The sequence below is a fragment of the Triturus cristatus genome, chromosome 6 (genome assembly GCF_964204655.1).
Source record: "Triturus cristatus chromosome 6, aTriCri1.1, whole genome shotgun sequence".
NCBI lineage: Eukaryota > Metazoa > Chordata > Amphibia > Caudata > Salamandridae > Triturus > Triturus cristatus.
In genome coordinates, this window is record NC_140589.1 from 224,225,771 (window position 1) to 224,247,320 (window position 21,550).

The 21,550-nt window shown below is 47.2% G+C and overlaps 1 protein-coding gene across 1 annotated transcript in view; it reads left to right on the forward strand.

Moving 5' to 3' along the window:
• CD2AP (CD2 associated protein) overlaps positions 1-21,550 on the forward strand; it is a 597,230-nt gene that overhangs the window by 453,706 nt on the left and 121,974 nt on the right. Inside the window, exon 15 of the mRNA XM_085610578.1 lies at positions 13,323-13,435. Within this exon, the coding sequence (XP_085466704.1) occupies positions 13,323-13,435 (113 nt within the window). The remainder of the gene's footprint in view (positions 1-13,322; positions 13,436-21,550) is intronic.

Genomic DNA, 21,550 nt, shown 5'->3' on the forward strand with positions numbered 1-21,550 from the left:
GATGGTCACTGGGGCCATTAATTTGGGGATGGCGCTGCAAAAGCCGGGGCGGTGGGGGGGGGGGGGTGTCTCTATGCGAGAGTACCTCTGATGGTTGTTCTTCTGTCGGTTTGGAGTTGGAAGTTGAGGTGCTCCAAGGTAGGCGTGGTGCCGTCTTCGATGGTGGTGCAGCAGATGGTTTTTCTGTGGATGATGGCGATGCCGCCTCCATGTTTGTTGGTGCTGTCCCGTTGTATCATCTGGTATCCGTTGGGTGTTGCGGTGGCGTTGTCTGGGGGTGGCGAAGTGGTTGAGCCAGGTCTTATTAATGAAGACTACACCGGGGTGAGGGTGGGGATGGTGTTCCAGATTTTGGTGGCGTGCTTTCAGAGTGATCCAGCACTGAGTGACAGCAATGGAGTGGTTCTGTGGTGGCCGGTGTCTTTGGGGGATGAGGTGAGGCGTTCCGTGAGGGTGGGCAGTGCTGAGCTGCAGGTGAAGAGGCAATGGCGGCAAGTGAAAGGTCCTACCATCGATCAAGGCTATGAGGGGCAGCAGTTATTGCATCATCCAGGGCTCAGAGGTCTGCAGAGGAGTCTGTGGGTGGCTGAAGGGCCAGAGTTCCTGGCGCAGTCCAGGCATGGACGGGCGCAGACTGGCTTCAATTAAAGCGGGTGAGAAAAGAGCGAGCGTCTGCTAAACGGTGCAGGCAGTGAGGAAAAGCAGAAAAACAGAAGACTGCACAATAAGGCAAAATGAGGCAGCAAAAGAAAACCAGAACCTGAAATCAAAAGTCAAGAGGCTATCAGGCAACACAAAATAGGTGAAAAATATCTGTCCGAATTGATGGTGGCTAGTCACCCCCTCTTGCTGAACCCTTGCCCTAGCTAAAACCATGATGTAGCTGTGAACCCCATTAATTTGGGACCTCATTATTCTGTATTTTGCCAGGAACCTTCTCGATTCTTGCAAAAAAGACTTAATAAAACCTCTTCCGAGAAGCTCTCCACACACCCAAAAGATGTTAGGAATTTGAAAAACTATTTCATTATTGTGCTAATTTTCCAAACATCTAGAGTAGTTTGACTTCTGTGAACCCACACTTAATCATTAGTGTAATCTGGGAACCCTCTACTGAATCATTAGTTGAATTGTGGGACCCTCCACTGAATCATTATTGGAATCCAGGGAACCCCATTGAGTCATTACTGGAAGCCAGAGACTCCGGCCCAAGCAGTCTTGATGCTTTGAACTACGAAACAGACACACACATTCATCAAACAAATTAAAATAATATGAGATACTTTTTCATTCACAAACCAATATAAAGAAATACAAATGTTAATTTTATTGGGGAGAGTGGTGCTTTTGTATATTTATTTTTAAGCTGCCCATCATCTATATTATATTCTGTTTCATGCATTTGCAATGCTCCCACAAATAAATCGGATTAACAAGACTGAGTAAAACTACAGATTAGACATTTTAGAAGCATATAAGCTCTGTAGTCAGAGGCACTATTTGCATATTGTCTATGTCCAAGTCTTGCTGTTAAGCATGATGTTGGTCTTTTCTCCATCAGTCCTGCTGAGCTCATTTTTCTTAACTTTTGAACCTGCTGTCAGTGACACTTCCCACTGTGTAGAATTGTCATTCTCCCAGTCAAAGGGGAAAATGTGCACAGGATGTATTATATCCTTTCATCTCCAGTACATGGTGAATTTCAGAATGTATGCTTTCCAAGTTACTCCTCTACTTTAAATTTCATTCATTTACTTTTTAATTAGCATTTTTACTTAAGTACATAACATGCCAATCAGGACTGTGGAACAACAATAAAATATAAATCCATAAACAAAACAAACAGTTAAACCCCTGAACCCCAGAGACCAAAAAATGAATCACAACATACATAAGATTTAAAATTTAATTCTAGCTCAGTTATTGTACCATAATCAAGTTTTAACAGAAAAAAGTCAGTTTGTCTCTTATAATTCCGACGAAAACAAAGATTGGAATTTTAACCCCTTCCATGCCCATGACGGAACGGTTCCGTCATGAGCATCGGTTGCGCTGTGCTCATGACGGAACCGTTCCGTCATGGGCCCGCCCGCGCTCGAACCCTTCAGCACCGCGGGGGAATTCCCGCAGCGCTGAAGGGGTTAAACATGTGGAGCTGCTGTAGAAGATGTCTTTGAGAAAAAACATTTATAGATTTTTTTGGGCTCAGAGGACAGAGTTTTACTCAGTGATAGTGTTTTCGACTAACTGATTTAGTGCCTTTTAGAATTATATAATCTAATTTAAATGGGAGACCAGTGATATTGTTCCACAGCGTGCAAGCAAGCACTTAACGCAAAGGGCTTCAAAGGCCAACAGGGGTTCTCTACATGCTGGAAAAAATAAGGCATAAAATCTAAAACAAACTCAAGAGACTTGGACAACCCTCAGAAATGGGTACAGTGCTATTCGTTGTTAGAATTTATAACAAGGTTTAGACCATGCCGTTGGTCTGCCCGGCAAGGCAATGCAATGCTCCGTTTTAGTAATATATTCCACTTTCTTACGTCAATGCCCCATTTAGTAAAAGGCATCCTTTTTGAGGGGAAGATGAAAGATGCTAATGAACAATAATTATCGTTATTGTTTGTAGTCCATCAGAGGCTAGATCTTTATAAAATTGTTGCTTTTGATTTCAGATAAAATTCTGTTTTATGAATAGGTGCCTTCATAGATATGTTAACAATTAATTTTGTATGGCAAACTTGTCTTCCCCAGTTATAAAATTGCACATGGAAGTTTGTCCAGCATCCCTCACTAAGTAAATGTCAATTCTTAGGGTTAAACTGTGTTGTGATGTCAGATAAAGTTGTTGATAAAATGCTGTGAATTGTGATATTTCCTTGATTACTTTAATATTTTATTCTTGAAACAAAGGTTAGTACTCATCTAAACCTCTTCTTGGAATAGATCTCAACCTGTGGTAGATAAAGCCTGAAAACTAGCTGCTACTAGTTCTTCTGTTCAGTGATTGTATTTTATGCTCAATGTTCACATACTGGTTTTTATTGGAGTCTTCATGATTTCTTTAGGCCAGACTTCATTGTCCAGACGTCCTACTCCAGCATTGTTCAGCACTTCTAGTAGGTTTCGTTAGGTGATCCTTCAAAATCATTTACAGGATCTATCGCTAATATTGACAAACCGCACTAAGAGACCCACACAAAGCCAGCCATAAAGACTACTTTATCTTATCTCCGAAAAATTGTGGTTTGGTCTGCACACATGAGGGATTGGAATGAGTTGAATTGTTTTATGAGCTAAGGTATTTTAGCATATTCACCTCGAGGATGAGCAGTCTTAAGAGGCCTTCCGTTGCTTCAAAAGAAGACCTATTGAATTTGTATGAGTGGTAAAGATCCCATTGTGTTCAGTCTACCACCAATCTGATTCTCATTGTTTATTGTGATCCCCGTGAGCTAGTGGCTGTAATTGCGGTCTTTAAAGTTAAATCCTTATGTGTCTGTTTAAACTAATTAGGTCTATGTACCCAGATTAAAACGGTTGTTGGTGTCATCTTATTACTTTTTTTGCTTTAGATGAAAATATTTCACTCTGTTTTTGCCTTGCTTCCATTATTAAATGCTTCCAAGAAAGATCCTGAATGTGTGCCATTAAAACTTGGGGGTAGGTGGAAAACGCCGCTCTCCTGGCGGAGTTAGCAAAGTTCTGCCCACTGTGCGGAGAATGCTGCTGCGCCAGTAGATAATCTGCGTGAGTGGTTGAAAGAGGCAGCTCGCTTTGGTGCAGCGTGTGGTGCTGTTTGCAATGATTTTACAGCGCAGAACTCACGGTGCTAAAAATCAGCGCTAGCAGCGCGACATGCCAAAATTCTTGTGCTTGCGGAATCTGAGTTTTTATGTAAATCTGTGGAATTCCATGGAGTAAAACTCAATTCCATCCACCCCTAATACAACAAGATATGTGTGCAGGAAAAGGTTACAATTATGTCTTCAGATTTCCCTGGTAACCTATAGGATGACCAAACAGATCTCTCTAACTTCTCTCTCTGACAGTTGGGAAGGATGAGGAAAATCCCCCTTTAAAGACTTGCAGCTATTTCCGCTCTAGAGATGAGCCATAGATATATTGGAGCATTCCCTAATAGAATCACAGATTGGCTTTTGGTTCATCACTCTAGATTGTTACTTGCTCAGCCTCCTGGTCTTCATCACTCCATTAGATTGAGTTTGTATGCCGATCAACTTGCATGTAGTGTCTGTATTGATAGGTGTTTAGTATTTGGTAATTCGTAAGATTTTAGTTCCTCCTTGGCAGCACATCAGGTTTCTTCAAATCTCAAAACAAGTTTTTGGTTCTACCTGGTGAAAAGGGATGTCAGTTGGGACGAGTACAACAGCAAACGTAAACCTGAATGTTCCACTGAGAGCGGGAACGGTCATTGGAAAATGGCCCTTGCTACTCTTTTACGAACACCAGTTAGAAGTAAGGGAACCATCCACTAATACTGTTTGGGTGATGACTTTAGCAGAAGTTGACCGAATTGCCTGGTTCGATTATTATGGCCTTGAAATAGAATGTACATTTTGCTAATGTTTCCTTCCTATTCTTTTCTGGGAGTCCTCTATTGGCTCTTGATCTACCAGTCAGGCATCATATTAAGGAAATGCTTTACTGATGGATACTTCATCCTGCAGGTTTCTCACCTTTTGAGTATCCTCGGGGACCATATTGGATCTGGAAATTTTGCAGTACCTCTGCTGGGCTTGTAGGTGGTGCTATGCTCCATCCCCAGCAAGGTATCCAGTCCCATTGTTCCTGCCGTGGACAAATGTCTTTTTCAGCCTGCCACAATTTCTGCTTTTGGTCCAAGCTTCTTTCCCAAGTCATGTGAGTGGTGCAGCCTCATGCACACCAAGGCCATAAAGGAGCAAGAGGTGAAGCTGTTGACGGTGTGGGCGCAATGAGCCCTGGTCCCGGCACACAGGTATAAATCAGTCGTAGCCTTTCACCTAATCCTCCAAAGAAAAGAGAAGAAAACACTAGAAGTAGCACAGGCGAGGCTATTCTACACCCAAACACTGTTCCCACTTCTGAGTTAGTTTTTCATGCTGTTCATCCCCGCCTGCAAATATTTTTGTTCCTCGGAGCCAGAGCTGGTTCACGTCACTCCAGCTGAAAAACTGACTCTTGACCCCTGTTCCGGTGCCATTTCCACTTTTGGTACATCCAGCGCCGAGCTCCAATCTCACATGTCATTGAATTCACTCTTTCACAGTGCCTCTGTGTGCCAGGAAACCGATGGGTCCCCGAATGCGATACTGTCAGTGAGTACTTCCCTGGCACCTGTTAACATCAGATGTCCTCTTGAAGGCAGTCCTCCAGGTGCTGCTGGAGAAGCTCCAGTGCTCGGATCTCAGCTGATGTCCGTTACATCAGCGCCAATCACTAATGCTGGAGTCTGTGCCTAAGACAAAGGACATGTTGATGTGCTAAAAAGGCAGGTGCAGAGATTGAGAAAAGAGTTTCAATATAGAGAGGAGCCTCAGGCGAGATGTTTGCCTACAGATGCCTACTGACAAAGGCTTGATGACATTTATGGCACTGATTCAGAAAACATCCAAATGGCTCCTGTTAGACATCACAACTATAGCACTAAGATGGCCAGTTTGCTACCCTCCTCACAAGCATGAGCTCAGGTGAATTTTTGACTCCAATATGCAAGTAACCTTCATACTTTTTCTGAAGTAGAGTTAGAATTTTCTTCAGGAGCAAATTATGCAGAGCAAAAGGTGGTGGAAGCGCTGGAAGTTGCTCTGGTAGTAGAGGAAAATAAGGCATAGCGCCCAACACAAATCCTCCAGCTCACTTTTGCTAGCTTAACAAGGACCTGATGGTGTCTATCAAAGTGACATGGGTCAAGCCTACTTCCGCAGCAAAAGTGAGCCAACAGGTGGCCCACAGTTATCTGCCGGCAACACGGGTACTTGTCCTTTTTGTCCTCCTATCCTTTGCTAAAAAAGCGTTGCAGTGCCGGCATCCTCTTGCACAAAGCAGAATCTTGGCTCTTTCTGAATTATGCCTGCACACTGTGAGTTTACAAACTTGCGGCCATGAGGTAGAAAGTTTAATCCTCGGGGAGTCTGGCGTTCAGGTCTAAGTCCTGTAGGAGATTGTGAAAATAATGCTGCAGAGTCTCCCAGACCATCTCAAAGTCAACTTTGAGGAGGAAGTCCGAGATGGGCAAGACATGACACAATAGGTTGGCGGGTTAGGCCTGCATATTGTGGATATGTTCACCAGGCCCATGTGATCTGTGCCCATTAAACAACATGTTTGACTTCAATCAACTATATTTTTGGGGGCGTCCAGGCCACTGTAGTTGACATGCCCTTTGATGATTCTTCACTTGTAAGGCCAAAAGCAGATTCATCCTTCAAAAGTTCCAACCAGGATCGAGTTACAGCGTGGTACTTTTGCCGTTCCCTGCCAGCCAAAAATGCTATACATTTTGTGGCTATCAAACGGTTTCCTTTTCATCATTCACCACAATCTCAACTGTTCAGGAGGCAAAACAGTTCTTAGATCATTACAGGGGCCTTGTCTGGTCCAAAGGCAGGCAGGCCCAACAGTCCTAATCTCCAGCACTTTCCAGAACCACCCCTCCCCCCCCCCCCTTACCTCCTTTCACCCAGACAAGCACATTTACATTGACCATCATGAGATCAAGGTCAAGTTGAAGAAAGAGGCAGGGGAGTTATCCCAGAGGATGAGTAAGGACAAAGTGTTACTCCTGTTACTTCCTCATGCCTGAGATGGACGGCTGTCTGCATCATATTTTGGATTCAAATGGCTTGAATGCTTTCCTTTGAAAGGATGAATTCAGTATGCTGCTAACTGCTCAAATGCTTCTAGCACTGGCATTGGAAGAATTGGATGGAGTCCCATGACTTGTAGGAGACTTAATTCCACGACCTAATACTGCATTTGCACAGGAGGTACCTGCAGTGTGTGGTAGGTTACACACTCTACCGGTTTGCTGCGCTGTTTGGATTAACTAAGGAACCTAGGGCTTTTTGCTTGCCACACACTGTGCTGTGGGGATCTCAGTATTATCTTTGCTTGGACAATTTCCTGCTGAAGGCAGGCTAACTGTAGGGGACATTCAAATGATATCGGACCACTTGAATGCCACAGCATCGCTACTGTTAATCATGGGTGTCTCCATCAGTCTTCCCAAGTTACACCTGGAGCCCTCCAAGTTCCTCCAGTTCATAGGGTCAGTACTGGACATAATCTGCTCCTCAGGGGATTCGGTACATTCAGGATATGATTTAAATGTTTTAGGAAGGTGCTAAGACTCCAGTCCCCTTTCTGCTGGCTTCCTGCATGCTGTTGGTCAATCTTGCACGCAAGAGCTCCCCATTAGTGTCTCCATCTACAGTGGTTCCTACTACACAAACCGGTTTCAGGGTCACCAACAGCACTGGGCAACACTTTTGGCTGTCCTAGATAACATCAGATCTCTGACCGATCAGGGGGGAGCTGTAGCCCTGATATTATTGGACCCGTCAGCAGCGTTCGACACGGTCTTGCACAATCGACTGCTGGAAATCCTGCATGAAAACGGAATCCATGCCAAAGCCCTACAGTGGCTCAGCTCATTCCTGAGTAACACAATACAAACGATACAACTAGACCATTTCTTCTCTATACCTAGGGCCATCGGCTGTGGTGAGCCAGAGGCAGCATCCCTAAGCCCCACACTTTTCAACGCATATGCGTCATCTTTAGAGAAGATCAGTAAAAAATGGGGGCTCAGCATCTGCTCCTATGCGGATGATACTCAGTTGATGGTAGCGCTCGAGGAAAGGCATGATGACACCATCGCAAAACTGAAAAACTGCCTCGCAGAGATGGCTCAATGGATGTCAGAACATTGCCTTAAATTAAATGCAGGGAAGTCTGAAATCCTTCTCTTTGGTGGAGCCAATATGATTTGGGAGGCCACTCGGTGGCCACAAACCCTGGGAGATGCCCCAGCACCGAAGCAATGTGTAAAAAACGTAAGCATCCTCATTGACAACGCCCTTTCCCAGGACCATGTGGGGGCCCTGTGTGGAAGGGGTTTTGCAACTCTGAAACTGCTAAGAAGACTCTTTCCCTGGATCCCCTTGGAGTGCAGACGAAGTCACACAGGCCCTGCTTATTAGTAAGCTGAATTATGGCAATGCTTTGTTCGTAGGTATGGCAGACTACCTTTTTACATGCCTACAGGCACTAAAAAACACCGCAGCGAAATGGGTATGTAATAAAAGCAGACTGAGCTCAGCATCCATGTGCATGAAACAACTCCACTGGCTACCCATGCGACAGAGAGCGGTCAATCAATCAATCATAGCATTTGTAAAGCGTTCGAAGAGCCAGGTCTTGAGAAGTCTTCTGAAGGTCAGAAGGTCTGCCGTAGGCGGATGGGGAGGGTGTTCCATGTCTTGGCGGCGAGGTGGGAGAATGATCTGCTGCCGGCGGTCACTCTTCGGATGCGGGGGACGGTGGTGAGGACACGGTCTGCAGAGCGGAGCTGGCGGGTGGGGGTGTAGAGGCTGAGTCGACTGTTGAGGTACGCTGGTCCGGTGTTGTGGAGTGCCTTGTGTGCGTGGGTGAGGAGCTTGAAGGTTATCCTCTTGTTGACAGGGAGCCAGTGCAGGTCTCAGGTGGGGTGGGTTGTGGCTGCGGCAAGGGATTTCGAGGATCAGGCGTGCGGAGGTGTTCTGGATGTGTTGGAGCCGTTCCAGGAGTTTGGCCGAGGCTCCTGCATAGAGGGCGTTTCCGTAGTCCAGTCTACTGCTTACGAGGGCCTGGGTGACCGTCCTTCTCGTTTCAGTGGGGATCCACTTGAAGATCCTGCAGAGCATGCGGAGGGTGTTGGAGCAGGAGGAGGAGATGGCGTTGACCTGCTTCGTCATGGAGAGGGTAGGATGACCCCTAGGTTGCGTGCGTTGTCGGTGGGTGTTGTGGGTGTTCCTAGTGCAGTCCGCCACAAGGAGTCGTCCCAAGCCGAGGGGGTGGATCCGAGGATGAGGACCTCCGTCTTGTCCGAGTTCAGCTTCAGTCGGCTGTTCCTCATCCAGTCGGTGACTGCCTTTATTCCTTCATGGAGGTTGGTTTTAGCGGTGTGGGGGTCCTTGGTGAGGGAGAGGATCAGCTGGGTGTCGTCGGCGTAGGAGATGATGTTGAGGTCATGTCGTTGTGCGACGTGGGCGCGCGGTGCCATGTAGACGTTGAAGAACTTTGGGCTGAGGGATGACCCTTGGGGTACGCCGCCGTCAGGAAGTCGACGTCTGGGGTGTTGGAGTCGAGTAGGTCCCAGAGTTCAGTGGCGTGTTTGCGTGCGGAGCGGGTATTGAGGAGGATGCATCTGAGGTAGTTGGGTTCATTGGTAGGTGGGTTGGTGGGCCGGATGCTGGTGAAGGGTACTTGGGTGCGCTTAGGGGTGGTCAGGCAGCAGGTGCGTGAACGTCCAGTCTTGAGTGCGTAGAGGGTGCTGGAGTCGTAGCGGTGTCGGGTGTCGTGGCAGTCGCGGGGGTCCAGGGGTTCTGACGCTGGGCGCAGTTCAGGCGAGGACGGGCGCAGACTGGCCTGCCTTAGGCACGCCTTCGGCGCGCCAGCGGCACAACCGCTATGCGCGGCCGATGCGCAGCCGCTGTGCGGCCGCTATATATGGGGAGGTGGGAGGGAGGAGCAGCTTGGAGGCGAGAGCGGGCGGCGAATGGGTGCGCAGGGGAGGCAGCGGCGGGAACGAGCGGGAGATACAATCACAAATATAATCACAAAAGGGCATATACAATGCTAGTGGCACAGAAAGGAAAACGCTGGGAGAGGGGCACTGACAGAAATGAGAGCACAAAAAAGGGGCAAAATACATTGACAGTGGCACAGACGCTGGCAGAGGGGCACTGACAAAAATGAGAGCACAAAAAAGGGGCAGAATACAGATGCGAGGGCACAGAGGAAAACGCTGGAAGGCAGCAGACTTACAGCGGCGGCAAACTCGCAGTAGTGGGCTGGAGGCACGAACACACAGGTGGTGCTGTGCGGCGTGGGGAGCGACCTAACCTGCAAGCAGTGTTCAAGCTACTCAGTCACGCACATAATGCACTACACTGTAGTGGACCAAGAATTTTACAGAACAAAATAGAATTGTACGCTCCTACAAGGTGTCTACGGTCACTTTACCAAGCGCAGGGCAGGACAAAGCGCATTAGGAAAGTGAGGGCAGGAGGACGTTCGTTCTCATATCTGGCAGCAAAAAAGTGGAACGAACTACCTCAAGACCTACGCCGTGCTGCAGATTATCTGATTTTTAGGAAAAAACTTAAAACACATCTGTTTCCTAAAACCTAGTATCTGACAGATCCACTACTCCCGCTGGCAACTGTATAACGAATTCTTGCACCCCAGCGCCATGAAATCCTTTGGGATGATTGTAAACACTCTAGAAATAAATAAACTGGTGTGTTCTGAAAGATATCGGGATTCCTTTAAAAACTGGTACAGATCTTAATTAGTGGTCGGTAGAGGAGAACCTATCCTGTGGGAAATTCTTTTGCCTACCACCAGCAGTGGTCTCAGTGGTGAATGGTGCCTCCACCTGGAGGAATTGGAGATTAGAGGTCCCTGAGCAAGGATTACATATCAACTAGCTAAAAATACTGGTGATTCGCCTGAACCTGAAGACCTTCCTGCCCTCCTATCACAGTTAATCTCCCCAGTTCCTGACACACAAATGATGACAATGTGGTATGTGAACAGGCTGGGTGGCGTAGGCTCTTCGTCTGTGTGTCTGGAAGCACTGGGGCTATAGACCTAGATCAGGCCTTCAGGTGGCCAACCATCTGGCAGACTCCTTGAATACACAAGCAAACAGACTAAATCAGCTTGGTCTTGCTGACCATGAGTGGCATCTCCACCCAGATGTAGTAAAGACCATCTTTTCCTTTGGGGCCCCCTCCAATTTCTGTGGCAGGGAACCATGGGAATGTTTTTTCATCTGATGTGCAATTTTCCACTCCACTATGCCTCTCCCCCCACAAAAATATCCTTGATTCCTCAAATGCTAAGAGAGCTGATTCAAGATCAGGCACAGTCATTCTGTTGATCCCAGGTAGGCTGAGAAGGATGTAGTATTCAGATCTAATGAGACTATGTCCTCCTCTATCGCTCACGCTCAGAGCAGACGTCCTTTTGCAGTTGGAGGGTAAGGTCTAGCATCCTTACCTCCAGAGTCTCCACCTTCATGCCATGGTGTCTGAGCTTGTTTTATTTGCTGCCAGAGTTAGTCAACTTCATCTTTTCGGTGCTCGCCCCTCCATAGTCAGCTCCAGCTCACTGTCATCTTACCAGACAATCCGGTTCTGTGAACTAAGGTGACTGTGCTTCTGAATTTAGTTACAGCATTCTGTGTGTCAGACTTATTATTCCCACTTTTTCTCCTCTGCTCCGCCACACCAGGGAGAAGGTGGGTCGGTATAAGGTGGAACCTCATAGGGCGGGCAGTTACTGTCCAAAGAAAAACTGTTGAACGCATAGGCAACAAGAAAGGCAAAGCAGTCAAGAAAAAGACTGTCGTTTGTTTGCAGTCTGTATCATGATCTGTTATGCCCTTGCCAGGAAGGAACCTCCAGAAGGTATTAGGGCTCACTCCTCCAGAGCAAATATGACTTTTTCAGCATTGACCAAGGTGGTGCCTATTGCAGAAATACACCCTCTAGCAATGTGTGGTATAAAACACACATTTGCCAATCATTGTATCTTAGTTTTGCAAGCGTGACTGGGAACCCTTTCAAGAGTGGCCTACCAGCACAGGAGAGCTACTGAAAGAAAACGTTTTGTATTCATGTTGACACCTGAGGATATTCAAAAGGTGAAAAGTCTGCAGATAAAGTATCCACTAGAAATATTGTCACCAGAAGTAACTTGTTCTTTTCCTACCCAAAACAACTTCTATGTGAGAAGTAATCTTTGCAGTCAGCAGTGAAGCCTCTTTTCCAGTAGTGCTAATTCTGCACTTCCCCTCTAGTACTGGACATGTACTAGAGGCAAGTTCCCCTCTGGTATTCCTGGGAAAAAACATACTAGGTGGTTTAGGTATAAAAATAATTTAAACTGAATCCTATATAGCCCTCTGTCACCACTTCCTCTAGACAAAAAGATCTCATTTAAAACCATGACTAATTGACTGTCAGAAAAAAGGCAATGAAGGTTGTAGCTTAAGGCTTACGATTATTAGCCTAAATGCAAGCCATGATGTGGCCTTCCCTGTATCGGTTCTCTTTTCTTTTCAGTGCTCAAGTGGTATTACTCAAGTACTGACTCTCCTTTTACAATTATGAACTATTGTCCCACCCCGGAGCCTGACCTACAGATGGCTCAATCAAATTTCTTGAATTTGTTTTGCATACAGGATTTGTTTGGTTTATAAAATTTATGAGCATATATTGCAAAGCGAGTTTTTTGTAGTGCCCTTTAGGTTTCAAGCTTTCTTGGTGAAGAATTTCCAATTACCGGTATGCACTCTAATCTGGTATTTTATAGCTCTCGACCTTATATGCTCAAATCAGTGATTTCTTGGGTGTCTTAAAACAATGAGCCCTCCTGGTTTTCTACACCATATGAAGCGCTAATAGTCTGTTGTATAAATAAATCAAGCACAGGTCATGCTAAAGAGAGGGAAAACCATTGTAATCAACCTCAATTAATTTTCACGTTGAATATTCGTCTAGTTGCACAAATTAGTGAATTACAATTATTATATAGTCCGAACTGCATAAAGAATGAATAAATATAACGGGGTTATATATTAATTCAAATGAATTATAGAAACATTTTACCAGCAAAAGAAAAATGATGAGCAATAACTAAAAATGTTGTAGTTTAATTTTATGAGGGGGTGAAGGCAAGGCATTTTCATAAAGTTGGTGCGTGAGTTTAGTGATGCAAGGAGGGTTGTTCCCAGGTGTGGCTACTGAGCAATAATAGAGCATCTGGCATATACAAAACACAAGAGTTATAAGAGTGCCACCACTGGACAATGCTGAAAAGGATAATTAATTGCAATTCAGGTGTTGCTATTATACGGGTGTCACAGGTAAAGCTAGGCGGGTATGATCATACCTTTGGGCAATATTACCTTTCTACTTAAGTATTATTTTTATTGAATATCTCTTTCCTTTACAACAGTGTCAAGGTTTTTTTGTGTAATTTTATTGTTAACCAGTGTATTCATAATAGTGTTGTGATGAGTTCTTTGATTGTTTTTTTAGGATCGAGTTTTGATGATGTGATACCTACCTCAGAGAATTTATCACATCCCACTGCAAATAGACCCAAAATGCAAGGGAAAAGGTTACCAGGTCGTTTTAATGGCAGTCATTCGGTGAGTATGTTTTTTTGGTCTAAGGAATATGTTCCCTATGTGAAGAGCTATCTTGATCTAAAACATTTTTTGCGCTTGATTTGGTGTACCATTGTTCTACATAAAGCTCCTGTTAACCCACTGTATGAGCCAAATATAGAACTAGTGTTTACAAAACCATGAGACAATGAAGGCAAGCATTTCGTACTTTTGAAATTCCACTGATACATTTCCTAGCTTGTTCTGGCTTGTAGAGTTTGGTTTTCCAGATTCCTGGCACTAAGGACTCAGTGTGCCAAGCCGAGACAGAAAACCAGTTAGACTTCAAGCTCCTCACAATTCACTTAGCAATAGGAGTGTGATATGTATCTGATAGACATCTAGCCACAGGTTTGTTCCCAGGCATCAGACTGGATCAGGAAGATTTTTCATGTATGCCGGTAGGTGGTGTCGGCTGGCTCCGCATGACGTCATTGGCTTGGTCTCTGCCGTTGTGACCTCTGCTTCACATACATTGGCACTACCTTGACATGCTGACGCCAGTTCTTTTCTTTCCATGCCAGCCAGCACAGATCTACATAAAGAGCTACCCTCTGCTTCTTTTTGACAGGCTTGTTTCTATATTTTGTTGAACATTTTTTGGAGTGTATGTTTCCAACATGTCCAAGAAGAGTTCTAGATTTAATCTTGCGGCGCCTCGGGTTTCAAAGTTAATTGCAATAGCGCATTTACATGTCACAAGCGTATCTCAAGATGTCTAGATGTGGATAATTATTTTACCAACAATAAGGCATATCACTCAAATTGTTGTCTAATGTGTAAGTTTTATCCAAATAGTGGCATTTACATTCTTTAGACATATATTGACGGCTAAAGAACAATCAAAAATACAAAATGGGTGGTGGTGACATTAGTGCTCGGTGTTCAGTGGTGTGCAATATATACAAGGTGGTGAAAATATTTTACAAGTGGGTAATGGGCCAGATGCTAAAGGGAATGCAATAGGCCTGCCGAAAAATTATTCTTTCCTTGGGCAGCGCCTTTGGATGATCCGGGCCTAGTATGGTTGTCGACGTTTCGACCCAATTATGCTCCCTGGGGTAGTCAAGAACGGGTCTTCATCAGGATGGGAAGGGCGGGGGGGGAGTGAAGGACAGCCTACAATTTAAGAAGGAGTTGAATAATTAATATCTGGCAGAGATACGAATAAGGAGCAACAATCGACTGACAACAGGCGGTAAGACTCACTCTACGGGACCAGAGTGAATCCTGGAACGAGACCTGGTAGCACGATCAATGGTACCCCAGGTGGCGGTAATCTACAAAGTTGAAAGGTATAGGGGTTATACCTGTCAGGTTGGCATAACATCTAGCTAAACTTCTGAGTCTGAGCGCACTGCCCAGATTATTGGGCAGAGGATATCAAGGAGAGACCTAGAATCTGCTGAAATACCTGCGTGTCTTAAAGAAGAGCTGATGAGAGTTCAGCTAAGCATCCGATTCATGGTGCAAGGACAGATTAAACGTGTCATGTGCACACAGCGAGCTAAAACGAGTTCAGCTGTGCTTATAATTTGAGAGTCAAAGTTATGCGGGGGGGCGCACGTGGTGCATACCTATTGACACAAATGAGCGCGAGGGAGCCTAGTCATGCCTGTGATGGAAATCAGCGTGTTCGAGTGCATGACAGAAGCTGCTTAAAACTTGAGTAAGCTGGGACCACGTGAAGATGAGGCGCAGTGTAGTAGACATCTGTTGGTGCTTGGCAAACGTGCGACGGGTTTAGCACTGTACCACGTCCTTAAACGCAGCAGCGGCGGGTACAGCCTTTTACCATGTATTTCTTAAAAAAACAGTGATCTGGTGCGTTGTTTACCGCTTTTAACCTCATTCAAGTTAGACTCACTTATGCCTACTTTAATCTGAGGGACACGGGGTCGCCCCATTTTTTGTATAACCATGCAGTGTTGGTTACGGATCCACACTTAGTTTGTCTTTGGTGCCTGGAGCACGACTGCGTCTCGAAGTCATGCCCGACTGCTGGGCCATGGCTCCGAAAACTTTGAGGGAGCGCTCCCTAAAACTGCTTGCAGACCAGCACTTTGCACTGCGTTGTTCACCCTGGAGGTCTTGTTCATAGTCCTGGTTGAGAGGAAGGTCCAGACACCACTCTGGGAGCCCCAAGTGTTTGTTTTTGTCCTTCCACTTGAACTCTTCGAGTCAGTCGGGTAAGAAGCACAAGAAACACAAGAAGTTAAAGCGTGCTTCAAGTTCTTCCCACCCGTTGGCCGCTGCAACAGAGGAGCTTTGGTGTTTTTTGCCTCGTTCCTCAGACCTGCGCCTGGGTCAACTCTGCGCTTCCAAGCCTTTCCGGGAGTCAGAGCAACCCCCGCCCAGCTCGAGTTTTATGACACCATGTGCCTCATATTTGGTTAGTCTAATGCCAGACACTACCAAAGCACCTTCGGGCCCTTGAGGTCTGAGGGGGTTCAATCAGGTTCTGCACCAGCAGCTCTGGCTTGGAGGCAGGTTGCTGTCACCCCCCCACCCCCCCACCCCCCCCCCCCCCCCTCCCCCCTCCCTGTCCTCCCCCCTCCCTGTCCTCCCCCCTGGCCCTATCCGGTGATAGCTTTGCGACTCACCTCCACCCCCTAACTCTGAGACTCAAGGCAGTGGCCAGCCCTATTCTTATCCATGATGATCCATAGCTGGATCGAACCCTTGGGTTCTGGGTCTATTTCTTAGCCCTATTCTGAAGGGCTAGTAATGAAGGAAGAGGGTGATGGGTTGCTGGACCCTTTACATGACCAACCTTACCACGACATGGACTGGTGTGGGGAATTTGGTGAGGCCAGCTGACTGGAAACCACAGATTCTGGCCTACTTTCTGCCTCTACTGTGGCTACGTAGGAGACAGCATCATACTCTATGGTGGTGCGAAGGGCAGCTGAGGTCCTGGACCTTGAGTTCCCTTCTGTAGCAGTCAAGACTAACATCTTGACAAAGGTCCTGCAGCCTGGTGTCTCCTCATCAGAACCCTTGCTGCCTTTCAACGAGACCTTAACTGATGTACTGCTGGGCATCTGGTCCAAGCCCAGCACAGTGGCTCCTTTTAATAGGACAATTGCCCGCCGTCGTCACTCTACCACACCAGTCCACACCACTACACCACGCCACTCTGCACTGCTCTGCGCTGCTCTATGTGCCGCTGTACTCAGTGACTCTGCGGCGCTCTTCGCCACGCCACCCTGCGTCATTCCACTCCAACTCCATGCCATTTCAGTCTGCGATTCCATTATACGCCACTCTGCTCTCCACTAGTCTATTCTAAGCTACTCTACACCACTCTACTCTGCTGATGTATTCCACTCCACAAATCTATGCCAATCTAATCCACTCCACTCCATTCTGCTCAAGCCAGTTCTCACAGAACTGTTATACATACTAACAAGCTTCTACATGCACCACTCTACTTCTATGCCACTGTACTCCACGCCACCCTGCGGCATTCCACTCTATGCAACTCCATGGCATTCCAATCTGCGACTCCATTCTACTGTACCCTACTTTACACCACTCCATTCTACTCCCCTCTACTCTGCCACTCTACTCTAGAACTCTACACCAATTCTATTCACTCTACCCCTCTTCAGTATGCCACTCCACTCATGCCACTCTATGCCACGCTACTCTACCCTATACCATGCCACTCTACTATACTCTTGGCCACTCTCCCCTGTGCCACTTTACGCCATTCAACTCTGCCACTGCACCACACTGTACTCCACTCCCCCTTACACCACTTCCATTTACGCCACTCTGCACTGCTCTATATGCCTCTGTGACTCTGCGTCACTCTGTGCCAATCTTCTCCCCTCTACTCCACGCCACCTTGCGCCATTCCACTCTATGCAACTCCATGACATTCCAGTCTGCGACTCCATTCTACGCCACTCTGCTCTCCACTAGTCCATTCTAAGCTGCTCTACGCCACTCTACTCTGCCGATGTAATCCTCTTCATGCCAATTTGTTCAAACCAGTTCTCACAGAACTGTTATACATACTAACAAGCTTCTACATGCACCACTCTTATTCTGTGCCTCTCTACTTCTGTGCCTCTCTACTTCTGTGCCTCTCTACTTCTGTGCCTCTCTACTTCTGTGCCTCTCTACTTCTGTGCCTCTCTACTTCTGTGCCTCTCTACTTCTGTGCTTCTCTACTTCTATGCCACTCAGCCCTCCACGCCAATCCAGTTTACTGTGTGCCATTCTACTCTGATACTCTACACAGTTCTACTCTGCTCTGCGCCACTCTGCTCCTCTGTGCGCCATTCCACTCTACGCAACTCCATGTCTTTCCAATATGCAACTCCGTCCTACTCCACACTATTCTATGCCACGCATTGCAGTCAGTGAATACCACATCCCTCTTGGGCCAATGATCCCATACTATCTGGGATACGGTCGCACAGGTGCTGCCTCAGCGCCCAGACGAGGCCCGGGCCGTTCTCTCTCAAGCAGTTGAAGACTGGAGAGAGCGAGTAAAATTCACCATACTATGTGGACTGGATACCACTGACTCACTGGGCAGAACGATTGCCACGTCGGTAACTGTTGGACGCAACACCGGCTTGAGGCCTTATGGCTTTTCAGGGAATGGCCAGTCTTCCTGGATGGACATGCCCTTTGATAGCACTCCTCTTTTAGGCGACAAGGCAGACTGAGCACTTGAGCGCTTTAGGATTCTCGAGCTATGGCCAGATTCTTGGGCCTCGTGGCTACCTCACTTCAAGCTCAGTCGACCTTCCGTGGCTACGGAAGGGGCGCCCAGCCACGTCCTGTTCAGCCAGGCCACAGAGTCAAGCAAACTATCAAGTCTCTGCATGGCCACAAATGTGATACCCAGCATCTTCGCGGGTCAGGGAGCCAGCAGGCAGGGCAGTTGTCCCCTGCTGCAGCCTCCAAACCTTCCTACTCTGACGTTTCATACCTATCGACGGCCAGTGGGAGGCCAGATCTTCCGTCACTTCCTCCACTGGCAATCACGTCAGACAGGTGGGTTCTGCAAATAGTCCAAAGGGGCTACTCCCTCCCCTTTGAGATCACCCCTCCCTCCATACCACCTTCTTACGATCGCATGACAGATGATCATTTGGCACTTCTCTGCTAGGAATTTTCAGCTCTCTTGTTTAAGGGAGCTATATAGAGGTTCCCTGTGCCAGAAGTAGGTCGTGGTTTACTCCTGCTACTTTTTGGTACCCAAGGTCAAAGGCCTGTGTCCTATCTTAGACCTCCGGGCCCGTAAATTCTAGACCTCCGGGCCTGTAAATTCTTTCTCTGGAAGGAGAAGTTCAAAATGCTCACCCTAGCCCAAGTTCTGTCTGCCCTTGACCCAGGAGACTTGCTGGTGGCATTGGATTTGCAGGACTTCATATCTCCGTCCTGCTGGCCCACAGACGTTAACTTCAGTTTAGGGTGGGCCACAAGCACTTTAATTTCACCATGCTCCCCTTTGGCCTTACCAGGCCCCTTGGGTGTTCACAAAGGTGATGTCTGTGGTTGCAGCTCATCTGCGTAGATCAGGAGTTCCAGTCTTTTCCCATCTCTATGACTGGCTGTTGAAGGTAGGCTCGCCCCAGGCTGTCGTCTCCCACCCCCAGACTATCGCAGATTTCCTGCATTCGCTGGGGTTCACTATCAACGTACCAAAGTCACACCTGACTCCCTCTCATATGCTCCCTTTCATCGTGCAGTTCTGGACATAGCTCAGTTTGGGGCCTATCCTCCCGAGTAGCGAATGACTGTGATGCTGCTCGGTCTCATGGTCTCTTGCATCCTGCTGGTGGATCATGCCAGACGGCATATGCTGGCTCTACAGTGCGACCTGAAGTTCCAGTGGGTGCAGCATCAGGGGAATCTTTCCAACTACGTCCAACTCTTAGAGGGAACTGCATACCAACTGCAGTGATGGCTAACCAACAAAAATTGGGTCACAGGCAGATCCCTCTCCCTTCCCCAACCAGATCCAACAGTGGTGACAGATGCTTCACTTCTGGGATGGGGCGGCCACCTGGGAGAGGCTGAGATCAGAGGCGTTTGGTTTCCGACGGAGTTAGTCCTGCATATCAACCTTTTGGAGCTCCAGGCGATCAGACTGGCCCTGAAAGTATTCCTTCCCTCTCTCAGGGGGAAAGTCGTTTAGGTGTTCACCGACAACACCACGCCATGTGTTACTGCAACAAACCGGGCAGGGTGGGGTCGTGGACCCTTTGTCAAGAGGCTCTCTGCCTCTGGACATGGCTGGAACATCAGGGCATAACCCTGGTGGTTCAATACCTGGCGGACTCCCCGAACGCGAGGGCGGACGAACTCTGCTGTCTGTACCTAGTCGATCACGAATGGAGTCTCCATCCGAAGGCGGGTCAAGGTCTCTTTCAGCGGTGGGGTGAGCCTTGGTTCGATCCGTTTGCCTCTGAAGAGAACACGCAATGTCAGCAGTTTTGCACGTTGGAGTTTCCAAGGCGACGCTTTTCATCACGAGTGGAGCTTCGACCTCCTGTACGCCTTTCCGCCGGTTCCACTTCTGTCTAGAGTGCTCAAGAAGGTCGAGCGCGACCAGGCGTAAGTCATTCTTGTAGCTCCTGACTGGGCACAAAGAGTTCTGGTACCCCGACCTTCTGAGCAGATGAGACTGCACCTTTGGGAGGATCTTCTGTCGCAGCAGCATGGGAGGGTTCTTCACTAGAACCGGTTTAGTCTCCACCTCCTTCAGTGGAGATTGAGCGGCGGCAGTTGACAGCTTTTGACCTTCCGCCAGAAGTCTGTGATGCCTTTGCAGCCAGGTGTCCCTCCACTAAAACGGTATACGCCTGTAGATTGAACAAATTTGTGGCATGGTGCACAGCAAAGGCTGTTGATCCCCTTTCTGCTCCTCTTTCAGAGGTTCTCTTGTATATATTCTCTTTGGCCCAGCAGGGATCTGCCTTGGGCGCTCTTAAAGGTTATCTTGCAGCCATCTCTACTTTTCTTCGGCTGCCAGATCAGCCTTTATTCAAATCTCCTATCATTAAGATTCCCTCCATCTCTTTAAGTAATGCCCCAATGGGACGTAAATCTAGTTCTCACCTTTCTTATGTGTGCGCCTCTTCGTACCAGACCCCTCAGGTTGCTGACTTGCAATACTGCCTTTCTTGTTGCCATCACCTACACTAGCCAGGTGAGCTTTATTTTCTAAGCCCCCTTTTCTCTGTCTATCTGGATGAAGTGGCGCTTCAGACCAAGCCTGGATTTCTTCCTAAGGTTGTCACGCCTTTTCATATGGGACAATCTATCACTCTGCCCACCTTTTATCCACCGCGCATCCCTCCAAGGAGGAGCAGCGACTCCACCGTCTGGACTCAAAACGTGCATTTTCTTTTTATACTGATCACACAAAGGACTTCCGGGTGGATGATTAACTCTTCATTAGCTCTATGGGTGTGCCAAGAAAGGTTAGGCTGTTAAAAAAAAAAAAAAAATGGACCTTCTCCCGATGGGTTGTCCTTGACATCAAAATATTCTATGCTTTGGCGAAAAAGGACTCTCCTGTGGGGTTGCGTGCTCATTCCACCAGAGCAACTGCATTTGGAGTTCCAGTCCTTGAAATCTGTCGGGCAGCAATGTGGACATCCCTTAACTCGTTTACCAGACTCTACTGCATGGATAGCCAAGTCTAGAGGGATGAGTAATTTGCCTGTTTGGTCCTTCAGGACTTTCTGGATTGATTTTGGTTCGCAGACCCTCTCCGGGATGGTACTGCTGAGGTATCTATTCTAAGGTAAGAAATCTACAACTAACAGTCTCTATCAGATGAACAAGTTACTTAACTTTGGTAACAATGAATCTGATAGAGACATATGCTTGTTGTAGATTCCTTACAGCCACCACCCATCCTCCCTGCTCTGTGAACTGATTTCTAGAGATAGAAACTTGCCAAAAGCGCCCTGGTTTTGATGCACCAGTGGTCAGTGTCTTTCATGGCTCTGCGCTTTTGGCGTGGAAAGTCGTGTTAAGAACTGACGTCCGTGCGCATGGGTGGTGTCTATGTAGGCACCCACGACGCCACCTAACGACGTGCAGGGGTACTGCTGAAGAAAA